Below are 15,454 nucleotides of genomic sequence, written 5' to 3' on the forward strand. Positions count from 1 at the left end.
GGGAACATGGGTAAATAATTTTTTTTATTCTCTTTGTATTTGTAAAAATCAATTATTTTATCATATTTTTTGATTTTATTAAATTTCTTAGAAAAATAATATTTGTGTACCCAAAAATGACTCGATTTTCAGCGTTTTTTTATGCATATAAGTACGACCTCTTTTTTAGGTGTAGTACTGTTAAACAAAATTTAACACCGCTCACAAGTGATTTAGACCAAACAAATTATTTCATTTATATATATATATATATATATATATATATATATATATATATATATATATATATATATATATATATATATATATATATATATATATATATATATATATATATTGCAAATTTTTAATTTGCATTTATATATACATTTTTATATATAAATATATAAAGATGTATATATAAATGCAAATTAAAAATTTGTTGGATGTGAAAAAGATTTTGCTTTTTTTCCCATTCAAAACTAAATTTGTTTGTTTTAAAGTATACAGATTTCACTAATAAGTGCTCTTGAGGTAGTATAATATGAAAATGGCGCTACATAAGTTATCTAAAGTTGTTATTATTTTATAAAGAGGACAGAGGACTTCGCAGTTAAGTAGGTACTCAATTTTGTCCAATTCATTGTTTTGTTCAATCATCTATGGTTTATCATAATCAGTATTTAGTCTTTGATCAGTATGTGTGTATGTCACGGATGACAGATAATATCAACGCACGCGTTTCCAGTATCTTTTCGCACGTGTTAATAATTTTCAAATTAACTTCGGCGTGCGTTAATGAGTTTGAGTTGTAAAGACATACGATGATTTCGAGGTGTTATGGTTATTTTATTATGAAAAGATAGATCTTTTTTGATATTGAATATCATAAAAGAGCTGACAAAATTATTGCTGTGCTGGATCGCGGTTTATTATCTTAACGACATCAACATGGTTAGCACTTTTTAATACACATTATAGGTCAATAAACTGTTAAATTTTATAACCTTCCTGAAATTAACATGTGGACATTTATGATGGATAATTGTTTTTGTGAAACTTCCCTTCATTTTATAAAAAAAACGCCGTTTTACTGCGTGAATGTAACCACTCAATTAGTCCCACCCGATAGCGGATATATAATACACATTTCTCTCCTTCCCTATAGCAAAAAATACATACATATTCCATTGGTTTAATATTGTAGTATTTTTATTTTACATTCAATACACAAATATAGTAGTATAAAAATATTAGATTTAAAAAAGGCAACCTAAGTATATCATAAACTATTGCCAGAAGTCCACTTCCACTGTGTAATATTTAATATGTTTGGCTACCGTGCGGGAGATCCTGGGTACAAGTACAAAACTTGTGACCTTGCCTTCATGTAATTAACTATCAAGTTATCATTGCTTCAATCTGATCTATGAGCGACATTGGATGCCACATGTAAAATTTACAAGAGTTAGAAACATCATCATGCATATTAACCTGTCCAGGAGTATGGTCGTATATATACAACCGATACAAAACATGATTTATGTCAAAATTATCAATGTTTTGATAAATCATATATACTGGTGTAAATGTTTTTTTTTATTATTTATATTCAAGAAAATATATTGCTTATAGCACCGGCTTCGATATAAAATTATAAAAAGTACAAAAATATATAATGAAAAAAACTCACTCCTGGACAGGTTAAGATCTTGTACAAGGAATAAGAGAAATATATAAATATAAAAATACAGTTTACCCTTGGTGCAATAGAGTCCACTACTCTATGAGTAGAATATCAGATGAATAGATCCGAATGAATATCGGATCAAACATACTTTACATATAAATGATCCTATTTGTAAAAATGTACAAATTCAAAAATTCAATAATCCAGAAAATTTTAGTATTGATTGTGATTTTAATTAAGTATTGTGATTTTTTAATATTAATTTATTTGCCAATAAAAAAGTATAAATTGGTTTCATATGCATTTTCTTCTATCAATTTAAGGGAAAACAAAAGAAGACCAGGAAGATCGTGGAGAAGAGATTTGCTCAAATGAAAAAAATGATTAAACCAACTGACAGTCGGATAAAACCAGACCTTAGAACTATTTCCAAGAAGAAGAAACCCGTAGACCCGCACAAACTGAAGGTTCGAGAAGCTCCGCAGGCGAGTTCCGCACTCTTTTTCCAGTACAACACGCAGTTGGGACCGCCTTATCATATCCTCATAGACACCAATTTCATCAATTTTTCAATAAAAAACAAACTAGACATGATTCAAAACATGATGGACTGTCTCTACGCCAAGTGCATTCCATATATCACGGACTGCGTTTTGGCAGAATTGGAGAAACTCGGAAGGAAATACAGAGTTGCTCTAAAAATTATCAAGGACCCGCGTTTTGAACGAATTACCTGCCTTCATAAAGGAACTTACGCTGATGACTGTATAGTGAATAGAGTATTACAACACAAGTGTTACATTGTAGCTACGAATGATAAGGACTTGAAGCGACGCATTAGGAAGATCCCCGGTGTTCCCATCATGTTTGTATCGCAACACCGGTATACTATAGAGAGGATGCCAGACGCATACGGTGCCCCAAAAACAGCTATTTGATCTGTTGATTAGCTGTGCTAAATTTAATTTAATTTCATATAGACTGAAAATATTTAAATGGAGATAATTCCTCTAAAGGTTTAAAAAAATAAATATTTTTCAAAAAACATGTCACTGGTTTTTATTTCCGAATTGAATTATTTGAAAATATTTTTTAAATAATTTGATGATTCATGTTTATCAACATTAACACTCTCGTTGTGGTCTTTCAGTTCCATTTTACTGGTAAGCTTGTCGAAGGATATCCTAATGTGTATAAATATCCTGAGAAATATCTTTATAGATGTTTGCATGTCTTGTCTTAGTAGATTTTGTGAACATGCCCAACATTGAGATTGTTAAAAACACTTGAAAGAAACACAGAAAAGTATTGTGGCAGTTTCTTGAGCCTGTAAACATGACATATGCTAATACGATTGCGGCATTTAAAAGGTTTAATTTTTTAAAAAGTTATTTATCAGACAGACAAAGAAAATTTACGAGAGGGGGAAAAGAAGAACAGTTTCATGGTATTCACACTTTTATTGAAGCTACACATACTAAACTAAATAAAATATTTAAAGTTATCACAGGAGTAAACAAAAACATTTTCTAATTTACAATATAAAATTTAATTTTAATCATACTCACTTTAACATAATACTATATAAAACTTAATACATATATAGATTTAACTATGTATATAACTTGTATTTAATAACTACTCCCTCTTAACCACATTTTATTTTACAACTTGCTCCTTACATTTTTTTGTTTCATCCGTGAAATGCAAAGGGTTTCTTAAAATAAAGTGATGCCAGAATTGGTATCTGAAAGGAATTGATAATAACGTCATTTTAATATCTCACTATAACGAGTGCATTTGAAAACAAAATAATTGTGTTTAAAAAATGTATTTGTATTAATTATACACACATGCACCCATGGTTAAGAAAGTATTCTATCAGATTTTTCCTGTGGAAACTGTCAACTGTTTGCAAAATTAAATGGCAAGAAATTAAATAGTATACTATGGATGTGCCGCATCAATTTTTACTGCTCACTGAAAGCATCAATTGCCATTATCATTAAGGCTGTCAGGTAGTATATCTTATTCCTTTACACTTACCTTTAAAAATAGATCAGACTTCTTTCTTAAAGTAACCATAATAGTTGGTCTCATTATAGAATCTCATGCTCTTTGGCAGACCCCGCAGGAATGGTGTACTCGAAATGTCCGCCCATAGATTCTATCGCATTTTTGGTCTTTATTAATGCTGTTTTGTTGAAGTCTTCCAAGGTTAGTCCTTCTGATAATCCGGCTTTCAGTGTCTCCATTGCGGCCGCATGTCGCCCAGTAGATACGGAGATATCCATTATGCCGGAGTAGACCACTCCGCATGCTTTATAACTGATAAGTTTTGAGGTCTTCAAGTATCCTATCAACTTGTTCAGGAGCTCTACATTCTCATTTTGCCGCGCTTCAACCAGGATTCGTCTGAACATGACATGTTCTAATTTACAAATATGCTGGTTCCAGATAGATTGAGCCTTTTCATCTTGCCCGCAGAGGATATAATGCATCCAAAGAACGTTCAAAGGGGATAAAATTCCTTTTTTGGCATAGCTCTCCGCTAATTCTACAACTGAATAAGAAAAATAATTACATATATGGGATTTGGTAGATAAGAAACAACATTTTTCTTTTTAAGAAAGGGACAAACATACTTGTGTTCTTATTATGTATTTAGAAAAATATTTAAATCTCATACTATTTTTGTAGGCCTCAAGTAATAATACGGACCGCGACACTGACTACAGGACCATTTTCAATGGATATCATATAGTATTACTTAGTTTTTTCAAAAATTATTATAAGGAAAGCTTTTTTTTAATTTTGAAAATTCAAAATATTTATTCTGCGCAAATTTTGAAAAATGAGTCAATAAATACAAGAAAAGAGCACTTACATTTGGGTTCAACAATGGGATCACTCAGGAATCCCAAAGCACCGCCTCTGGGAAAGGACTTTTCTAATTGAGCCAAGGCGGTTTCTGAATTGCAGGCGGATATTTCAGCATTGAGAGAGTCCAGGTATTGGATGGTAGCTTCACTTCCCTTGCTTATATAAGCATTACATTTTCTGTTACCGAATGACAAAATTTTCATCTGTTCCTCTGTTAAGCATTGTTCCAACTTCTCAATGTTTTCTAAATCACCTTTGGAAGCCAATTTATTGATTAAATACCTCATTTTACTATGCTCCGGAAATTGTTTATTTTTAAGAATACTTAAACAGACTTCGACGGCATCATTAATTCTGTCACTGTGAATCAATTCTTCCATCAAAAGAGATAACTTTGACTTTGGTAAATTTTCATTTGATTTGCTGATTTTTAAAGCGAGATCAATTTTTTTCGACTTGAGTGCGCTGTCGAAATTCTCAAAATTGTCATTTGTTGGTTTCCTTGTTGCGCTTTTTTTTATTTTTGATTCCGTCGGAGCGGGAATTGGTTTATCTTCTTGAGTGTGTGGTACTACAAATGGGACTTGTAGATTGTTGGATTTCAAGAATGTGGCTAAATGAATAAGGAACTTATCGGTGGGTTGCACCGACTCTTCTTGCAGGAGAGTCCAGAGTCCCATGGCCTTATCTACATTGCCTTCCCGAGTGTATGTGAGTAGCAACTGTTGGAACACTTCGGAACGGTCAATGTGAGATAATTCTTTAGTGGCTTCCAGTAGCCCCTCTAGACAGTCCACCTTTCCCTCTTGTCCATAGCGTTCACAAGCGCTGCAATAAAACAAATACAGTGAAAGTCTGTTGATTAAAATTACTATATGTAATTCCTAATTTTGCCATTTTCAAGGTTCAGAAAAACCCAGATAAGATTGAAGAAGCATGTAGAGTGCAATCGGATAAAAATTAAAAGAAAATAATGTACATAATATGTACAAAATTTTCAGTGACCAAATGGTAATTTTTTTTTAAACTAAAAATTAGTGATATTCATAATAATACCACTAGAAATAGGTAAAGAATAAGATTTTCATTGGGGAAAAAAATATATACACAAAATTGTACAATGGTTTAAACCGTGTGATTAGATGTATAAAGAATGAAAGTAAGCTGAATAAATAAAATAAAAACTGTGAAATACATATTTTTTTTGTTTATTTATATATATATAAATCACAAAGGAAAACACAAAATTACAAATAAAAGAAAAAATTCATGTCAAAACATGTATGAATGACTAATTACCTTTGTTGTTTGAAAATATAGGTCCCGCCCATTCCAGGGTGCAACATATATTTACAGGAAGTATTCACATGTCCTACCTGTACTCGATATTGTATTTATATATCCCGCCCGGTTAACAGGTTAAGAAATGATATGTACCTGTTGAAGCGCTGGTTCCTGACTCTCATGCCAGGGGTCTCGAGGATGCGACGAGCCTGCCTCAGACGGCCGCACTCCACAAAGCCAAACACCAGATCGTACAGGCTGTTGACCTCCCCGTGCACGGAGGTGCTGAGGTCCGTGAGGCGCTGCAGTCCGACAGCGTCCTCCGCGGCAATCAGACGTCGCGTCAGCTCGCTCTTCCATGGCGTGCAGCGGTGCGCGCGGCAGTGCTGCTCAAACTCATCGAGGGCCTTGTCCATATTGCCCATCTCTAAGTGAACCCTAACCAGTGGTCCCAATATGGCGTTGTTTACCTGTATTCAAGCAAATATATTATCGTATATACCAATTATGGCGTTTTTTACCTATATTCAAGCAAATATATTATCATGTTTAATGAACTTTGTTATTTTTATGAAAAATAATAAGGAAATGATAACTTACCTCAACCATATCCTTTTCGACCAGTAATTTGAACATTTCATTCAGCTGGAAAAAAATATATATTTAATGTTGGCATATATATATATTTTTTTAATTTCTTCCAAAAATACTTTAAATATTGCCACAATAAAAAATAAAAAAACTATTTTTAAGGTAATATTAATATTACTTAGAATTCCTCTGACATTTTTGTTGTTGCAAATCTTCAAAATATTAAATGAATTTGAGAAAAGTGAAAAAATAAAAAATTAAACTATTTCAGATTATCATTTTTAAAATTTTAAGTAATTAATTTTATTCGCCGCTTTTGTAATTTGTTATTTATTACAACACATCATTTGAAACGCGGCAATAAAATTTTTCTTTTCCCAATTTGCTGATTCAAAATATTTTTTAAATTTTTGCTGCATTGTCTAAAAAATAATGAATCATTGTTTGAAAATACATTTACTCTGGGTACATCAAGAAAATAAAGTTATGAATAAAATTTCAAAAATCAATAGTAAATTTAAAAATACAGAGTTGTAATATAAACCAATAATTAGGTAAACTCATAAGCTTAAATGTGTACAAAGATAAAAATAAGTAACTGAGTGTTTTACCTTAGTGAGTTCTGCTTGTTCCGCGAGGAAGTTGAGTACTTGCCAACAAAGAGAATTATATAAGAAATTGTTATTTATTTCTTCCGTAACAAATTTCTGTTTCCTTAATAGGTCCATGGCCCTATCTGCCTGTCCCTTGTGCACGTACGCCAGTACTAACCGCATCACCTTCAAAACAAGCATATCATGTTACATCAACTGTATTGCTCTATTGCATGAGATGATCAATACGGTCAGTCATCGCCATACATAGTTATAACCAGGTTACATTTCACCTTCGTGATCATGAGGCAGATTGGTCAGTAAATGAATGCCTCATTTGCATTATCCTACCCGAGTAATCAATAAAGTTAGATGGTTGCTTCTTTGGCTCTAAAGTAGATAAAGATAATACACACCGTACAGCATTGTGTCGATAGTTAACTGAGGATTGTCATAATGTTATATTCTAGGGGGTGTATAAATGCCATTTAAAACAGATGAAAATTGTTACATCGAAAATCATACTTACTTTTGTGCCATCCAAATTGAATTCGGGATGTTTAGAACACAATTGTTGCAAGTATTTGTCACATTCTTCCAAATTATCAGCATTTGCGTAGAATTCTATCACAGCTGCAAGTACACCTGGAGTTAAAACATAGTTTTCGGCCTCCATTTTTTTCAAACATTCTTCTACCTTATCTCCCTGTTTATCCCTGATGTACGCCATCAAAAGCTGTTTTTTAAGCCCCAAATGGACTGTTCCTTTGTCCTCGTAATTCTCAATAAGCTTCTCCAGACTTCCGACACTCCTCCGTAGTCGCGGGAGAGCCGGGGAGTCCACGGGTAGGAGCACCAAGTCTTCAGAAGTCAAGTTGGAAAGGGATTGTGACATTTCAGAAGTAAGACTATCTCCGATCTTATCTTGGATTTTCTCAGCCCAAATTGTATTGATTCCGATTCCTTTAGATTGTAGACTTTCAAATACGGCTGGCAGAAGGGGGAAAACTTTGTCACGAGCAATACCAGAAAGGCGATATAATAGTTTTCCTACGTAATCTCGATACTCCAGACTCTGACTATCCTGTTCCTGCGTTTCCTGTTCCTGCGCTAGTTCCCTGTCCTCTGCGCCAGACGCAACTTCCGTTTTCCTGCGAACCGGATCTGCAGATGCCAAATGCACAATGGTGGCAAAAGCTTCTATGTCTTTGCTAGAAATAAGACAATCTAACAATGCTTTTCCAGAAATAGTTAGGTTTAATTTGCCTCCATACAATCTAGCCATATTGGCCGCTTCCTTGATGTTGTTTTTAATCAAAAGGCAGTCGATTAATGTTCTGCTCGCCAACCCAGGAGAGACACCGGCATCGCGAAGGGCGTCCATGATACGGCTAGGGCTCATATTTTTAAGATGAGGAATAATGTAATCTCTCAATGTTTCATAGGAAACGCCAATTTTAAAGTCTTCCATCATCATTTTGACGACTTCCATTAGTTCAGTATGGCCATTTTTACCGGCGGCAATTAGTATGGGCCAGAAGAAGTGCTGTCGAATGGGCAAGCCATCCTCGTGAAGCGCGCGAAACAGAGCGACGGCGAGTTGGTGCTTTCCGCTTTGTAGAGCTGAATCAGCAGCTACAGAGAGGGCTTTACGGGATAGATTCTCCGTCTGCAGCTGACGACAGATAGAGATGACGGTGTCCGGGGCAGCCACGCGAGCGAGGTGGCGGACAAAGAAAGCCCCCTGGTGAACGGGGGCAGAATCTCCGACGGGGTTGGAGGAAGGTGTGAGGGTACGCAGCACTTTGAGAGCCGAGTGCTCCCGCCCACGAGTCACCAAGCGCAGAATGAGACTGATGGCGTCCTGGTTGTATCCCGCTGAACGCTGAGTCTGCTCCAATAAGAAGTCAAGGTGTTCTTCGTGACCCCCGACTGCACATTCTTCTATAACATCCATCATATCCTAGTAATGAAAAATAATATATATGTAGTACACACATGACAATAAGAAACAGGTAAATGAATATAATACGGTTCCACTGTTCCACTGTTCATACACAATTCATTAGAGCAGGCTGTTTAATTACTTTTTTATTGTTTTAATGTTTTAACTAGCTGAATTGTTCACTCAACTTCTCAAAACTTAAAAAAGAAAATTCTTTCCCTATCCGCACTTAATGGAGCAAGGGGCGCCACATCAGAACGAAATGATATCAGCTTGATAAGTACAGCACTCTAGATTATTGCATCTGAGAGAAAAGTACATTTGATTTTATGGATGAAAATGAGAATATTAGAAATAGCAAAGGAAGAGTTTAATTTTCAAGCCTGTGGGAGTACAGGTATTCAACCCCCAGAGCCCGACTATTGCTACTTTTCCTCTTATAATTAGTACCTATTATTCCCTTTCCATTTCCTAGCAGCTAAAAAGGCTGAGAGGGAGGTAAGTTACGAAGTATATTGGGTGTGATTACCTTGTTTGAAAGATATATCTCCTTTTCGCGGCATTCCTGCAGGGTGGCGCGCACAGCCTCCATGTCCCCACGCGCCGCACTGCCGGCCATCAGCAGCGCGTACGTGCGTGGCGAGGGCAGCAGCCCTGCGCCTGCCATGACGCCCAGCACGGCACGGGCGCCTTGCGCATCCCCCAGCCGCGAGTGGCCCAGCACTAGTGCGTCCAGCACGGCCCCGCTCAGGGGTAGTTGCAATGCCCGCATGCGCTCCAGAATGCGCGATGCTCCCTCTACGTCGCCCCGCTGGCAGTGCCGCCACATTAGCCGCTGGTAGGTCACCCTGATGACAAAACAAACCTGAATAATACATGTTCATAGTAAATAAAAAAAATACACCTGACTAAGTAATATTTATGTAAAAGCCTTTTATTATTTAAGTATTTTCTCCATTCCTGGAAATAATAATAATAAAACCTTCATGCGTCAACCTCTCTCATATCAAACCTAATCTATGTAATTAATGTTCTTTTTATCCCCCTACTCGCTTAGCTACGAATACATCTGTTTTAGGTTTACTAGCTACGCAACCCCAAAGAAGTCAAGTTATTTGTTGAAACAGGTTGGAAAAATAGTACAAAAAATGTGGTTAAAAAAGTTTGTGTTTATAAATTTTTATAAAACATATGTCACCATAGAAAGTTTTGGCTGTGGTATTTTCAAGTCTAAAACTAACAAAAGTGACAGCATTGTAGCTTAGTTTTGCGATTGCGACCTTTTGTTTTTATTTTAAATTTCTCGTTGGTAATGTATATTACCTGTTTGGTTCCAATCCTTTTTCTTCGAGTTCTTTGAGAAATTCCACTGGCGAAAAGTCATGTTCATTTTCAATATAAACTCTTAGTAAGGCGTTGTAGTGCGAGATGTCCATGGGGACTCCGCGGTCTACTAAGGTCTTCCAGATCTGCTCCACCAGCTTAGTGCGTACTTCAGGTAGTTCTTCGGGTACCAAACTTCCTGAAAAATACAAATTTATATCATAAAATGAGGCATTTATTGTTAACTATTTTTTGCATACTTTTTGCGATTGAATTTGCTTTTGTTATAACGATACAATCAAATTCTTACATATCTTGGAATTTGATTAATGATTTCTACATCAAATACACATTTCTTATCTCATGACTAAAAATCTAAATTTTTAATACAGAATTCAATTAAAAATTTGGTAATCATAGATATGGTCAATCATGGATAGAATGGTGATTGCTAGTGAATAAAGTGATATTTAAACCAGATGACAAGCTGTAGACCCGACTTTCATGACAATAAATTTATCCATAATGAAACATCAATAAAAATATTAATAACTCGTTTGTGGGGTTAAATCCAGTATTTGAGAAGAAAAATTACAACATTTTGAGTGTATCCAAATACTTGTTCACAAAATCTGGATTATCTCCAATTACAGGAGTTATTTTCATATTATTTTTTGACATCTCATCAAAGATGAAGAAGAATATGGAAGTCTGGGCATTCATGTGTGTGATTATAATCGTGGATTCGGACCTTACATACTAATATAAGAGTTTCTGCTTAGTAAAAAGCTTCTTTACATCTCACCAATGGATGTCTCTAGTGAAGTTCTAGTGAATCAAGAACAAGGTTTCTAAATTGGATCATATACATAGAACTTCCAAGAATTTGAATAGTGTGGTTGTCAATAATGGGTAAAATTGGTGAATGTTACACATGTGTAAAGTGATAACTTAAACCAGCCCATGACGGTCGTCAGCCCCATAAATGCCCAGACTTCCATAGTCTTCTTCATCTTTGATGAGATGTCAAAAAATAATATAAAAATTACAACACTCATAATTGTAAATAGCAAAGTAATTTTCTTTTTTAATTAATAGCATGGTTAATTAAAGCTTTCATTTTTATAAAGCATGTGTATAAGAAAATATTTGTTGAAATTCGTTTGAGGTAGCATCGGACTTCATCATGACAAGAGAGTGATTTTTACCGCAGCAGCGTATTATGAGTAGAGACTGTGAGCTGGTGACGGAGTGGCGATGGCGCACCTCCTCCAACATCTCGTCTAGGTCGCGCCGGGACAGGCGCCCTACTCGGCGCACATCAGCGTCCAGGCGCTGCAGTAGGGGCTCCAAGCTTTCCACCTGCTGCTGAGTGGCCATCCCGTGGCTCCATGTCCTTCATCATAGCATATTTAATTATTTTTGCTGCCACTGTATACTCGAAGAGAGTGTAATACTCATTAACAGAAGACACCGAGCCAATTTTTCATTTTCAATTTCAATTTCTCATTTTTCAACTTACGTTCAACTTATTCCACAAAGACTATTTGTTAGATGTTAATTCCCTAAGTTTGTGTAAATTTAAAAATTTGCTTAGATTATTTTTAGAAGAGACAGATTTAAGCTCCTTTTTCTTGTAGTGCATGCTCGCTAGCTTTTTTACTTTTTCATTTTATGTTATTTTATGTTATTAAGTTTTTTATTTTATTTAAAAAAAAAACTATTTTCTGAGAGTCAAGTATTTTTTGTATTTTATATTAACACTATTATTCTAGTTCTACTTATAAAACCTATATACCCTTTACTATGACTTAATTACAATAATTAAAGAAAACACTTTGTTTTTTACCACTTGAGTTTAATTATAGACTACATTCTAATAATAATTTATTAAATAATATATTGTTTCAAAATTCTTCGCCATTGCTTTCAATTTTTCCTTTGTTTTCAAACTCCGTTCCTTGACTAACCCCTTCCCCTTACTTTCCCCCTATCCTTATTTATAGAACAATTTTATATTTTATATTTTAGTTATTATACAGACCTGAATGATGGAAGTTTAGCTTCTGAAACATGTAGTCTATAATTAAACTCAAGTGGTAAAAAACAAAGTGTTTTCTTTAATTATTGTAACATGTCTTACCACAAAGTTAATGCCGAAACAATAAATAAAATATGACTTAATTATATTGTATACCCACACACAGGCCATGCCTTTGTGGGATCTTTTTTTGTATTCATTTTTATATTTTATTAATATTTTTTTGTATTTGAATTTATGTTATGTAATGCAAAAGAATTTAAAATAAAGAAAAAAAATGCTGAGTATATGAGGGGGCTGGCCCCCTTCACTTAGTAGCCAGGTTTATCAAAGACCTATTGCTGGAAGGTGAGATTTTACTCGGGGAACTGTTGCGATAGATCTACACAGATAGCAGTATTGCCGCAGTGAGCCTTATATAGTACTTACCCTAGCCAAATAAGGTTATTATTCACCCAGGATCTTTTTCTTCTCCTATTCTATTCTATATCCTTCTTTAGGAGTTCTTTCCTATTCTATATCCTACTTTCCGAGACTTCTTTGTTATATCTTTAAACTGAACTAACTAACTAACTAACTAACCATCACGCCGCTTTCCCGCAGGGGTAGGCAGAGAGAATCGAACGCCAAACCACTCGGTCTTTGCAAACATTCTTTGCCTCTTCTACATTCATGCATCTCCTCATACATACCCGACGATTATTACGACTCCTGACCTGGCCGCTTTCAAGTATTTGACATACCTGATTGTGCCAAGTTTTCCTCGGTCGTCCTCTGCTTCTTTTTCCAACTACATTCGCCTCATAAATTTGTTTAACCGTTCTTTCTTCACACATATGCTCCACATGTCCAAACCATCTCAACACACCTTTCTTAATTTTATCGATAATGCTTATCTCAGCCTTACATTCTTTCCTTATTTCATCATTCGAACATCTATCAAACATCGTTTTGCCACACATTCGTCTGAGCGATCGCATTTCGACTGCATTCAGTCTGCTTTCATCCTTCTTTTGCCAACTCCATGCTTCGCTCCCATACATAAGGGTTGGAACCAGAACTCCATTGTGTACTGCCAGTTTAGCTTCCGCTGATAGATTTTTATTTGCTAAAACTGATTTTATAGTTAAATTTGTACAAATACTCATAAATCCTGACAGTTCTAAAAGGTTGATGAATCTTGACCGCTCACACATTTAGTCAGTTGGATGATATTGCATCATATAACCATTTTATATAGTTTTGGTAAAACATATTTTGGCAAGATTGCCTTTTTCGTCCATGTGGATTAGACTCAAGGGCACTATCAACAAGACAGTTTTACTTTCCAAGATGAGTACCCGGCTTAACAAGTCTTTTATATGATATCGGTAGTCAGATGATGGAGGGGCGATCAATTCAATATAAAATAGTTGTCTACCGAATCTTTTTTTTTTTTAAATTACCTAACGTCCAAGTGACTCTGAAATCTAGCTACGGCTTATGCAACACCGTTTATCATGTCCCTACTCAGGCTTCAACTTTATAAGTTTCATAGCCTATGCCTACTCGTGAGTGGATTTACTCTTTATGTTTAAAGTTACTATAATTTCATGTTATTCATGAGTGAAAATTCTAGGCAAAAACACTTGCTATGTCTACCGAATCTTCTTCTTCTTTTAACCCTTATCCGCACCCCAATTGTGCATAGGGCACTACATTATATAAACACAGCGTTATCTTGATCGATGACACATGAAGGAAATGTGATCAGCCCTCTACTTCAGGTACCAATCCAGGGTAATATTGATTAAATATTGGAGTGAAAAAACTACTTATATTTATTTGACCCTCCCTGGGAATCGAACCCGGGATCTCCAGAATGGTAGCCGAATAGACAATAATAAATACGTGCATTGTAAACTCCTTGGTACAACTTACTAAACAAAAGTTGAATTAAAAATTGCGTACATTTTATATTGATATGTATTAACTCATTATCATTAAACAATGAATTGCTTAAGCATCTAAGTAATCAGCAGAATGCAAGGAATCAATAATAGAATAAACTAGGAACTGTATTTTTGAATACTTACTGTGAGTATCCAAAAGTCAAGGAGCGCATGCTTTGCAGTAAATTGTTGTCGTAGCCCTTTGGAGTGTTCACTACAGAACGGGCAGCACTGGCAAAACATCTTATAAATTTACCCGTACGCAATATTGTCGACATATTACGATTTTATTGATGTAACCTAAAAATTAAAGATTACGCAAGGGCAGCCGCACAGGACGAACCGGCTCATAGAAATGAAAAAGACGGCAGATGGGCAAGTTGCGTATTGCGAATGGAACCATAAAAATGATGTGCCTTTTTAAATAAGAAATTCTTAACCAGTGCTTTCTAGATAGGTACCCAAACAAAGAAAATAATCTTTAATATTTTTTTACTTACTAGTTCCTAATTCTGTCGGCTTCTCTGAGTGTCCTAAAGAAATTAAAATCTCCTTTCCTATACCCCGGAGATGAATGCTGCATTGACCCTCGATTTCTCTTATTTTAGGGGTCCCCTTGATCACGGAAATGACTGTTTCCTCAATTCTGAGCCACTGCGGCATATGAGAAAAGAAAAGGTTGATTCCCTGTAAAAGGAAGCCGTCTTTAGCGAGGACCCAGTAAATATAAATAAACTAAGTAAGTATCGACGACCTACTCGTTATTGTAAAAAAGGCTATTACAAGCATGGCAGGAATATTGGGATGCCTCTACCCATCAATATGCAGTATACGGATAAGCTACTTCTGTCGGGGTTCTCACTTGTTAGAATACATGTCCGGGATACTGCCTCATGTGAATGTCGTCTTGAAGAAAAGGACCTGGATTACATGTTCTGTGGGTGCCCGTATGACAACCAACACGAACTTCCTATCAGATATTTCCATCTTGTATATAAATTAATATATAAATTTCTTAAAATGACTTGTATACATTTGTAAATGTAAACGTAAAATAACTCGCAAATCAAACTTTCATTACTTATAAAACTAACTCCACTAACAGATACTGATGTTTTAAAATTAACTATAAAAAGTGCAAATAAAAAAATAACTCAGGAAATAAGAAGAATCCCTTGACATAAATTATAATTA

At 35.1% G+C, this 15,454-nt stretch overlaps 2 protein-coding genes across 2 annotated transcripts; one reads left to right on the top strand and one right to left on the bottom strand.

The window, feature by feature from the left end:
- The first annotated feature begins 684 nt into the window (after positions 1–684).
- Positions 685–2,712, top strand: Bka (FCF1 rRNA-processing protein Bka). The gene is made up of 2 exons (XM_088265899.1): positions 685–933; positions 1,993–2,712. The coding sequence occupies exons 1-2, from the start codon at positions 931–933 to the stop codon at positions 2,605–2,607; spliced, it is 618 nt and encodes a 205-aa protein (XP_088122025.1). The 5' UTR covers positions 685–930; the 3' UTR covers positions 2,608–2,712.
- Positions 2,713–3,115: 403 nt separating this feature from the next.
- bsf (bicoid stability factor) lies at positions 3,116–14,632 on the bottom strand. Its single transcript, XM_088265865.1, has 11 exons — positions 14,405–14,632; positions 11,497–11,684; positions 10,289–10,487; positions 9,495–9,813; positions 7,550–8,983; positions 7,039–7,206; positions 6,437–6,481; positions 5,990–6,306; positions 4,557–5,380; positions 3,716–4,232; positions 3,116–3,416 (listed from the first exon to the last, which is right to left on the bottom strand). The coding sequence occupies exons 1-10, from the start codon at positions 14,536–14,538 to the stop codon at positions 3,769–3,771; spliced, it is 4,092 nt and encodes a 1,363-aa protein (XP_088121991.1). The 5' UTR covers positions 14,539–14,632; the 3' UTR covers positions 3,116–3,416; positions 3,716–3,768.
- Positions 14,633–15,454: the final 822 nt, after the last annotated feature.

This window comes from Brachycentrus maculatus, unplaced genomic scaffold, assembly GCF_059751285.1.
Source record: "Brachycentrus maculatus isolate JH-2025_06_01 unplaced genomic scaffold, ASM5975128v1 h1tg000258l, whole genome shotgun sequence".
Lineage (NCBI taxonomy): Eukaryota > Metazoa > Arthropoda > Insecta > Trichoptera > Brachycentridae > Brachycentrus > Brachycentrus maculatus.

Excerpts from the sequence above, each read along its gene's own strand:
- bsf (XM_088265865.1), bottom strand. The coding sequence starts at position 14,538 with ATGTCGACAATATTGCGTACGGGTAAATTTATAAGATGTTTTGCCAGT. Across the intron at positions 11,685-14,404 it reads TTGACTTTTGGATACTCACA|GACATGGAGCCACGGGATGG; the intron begins GTAAGTATTCAA and ends GCTATGATGAAG. Across the intron at positions 4,233-4,556 it reads TCCCATTGTTGAACCCAAAT|TTGTAGAATTAGCGGAGAGC; the intron begins GTAAGTGCTCTT and ends TTTCTTATTCAG.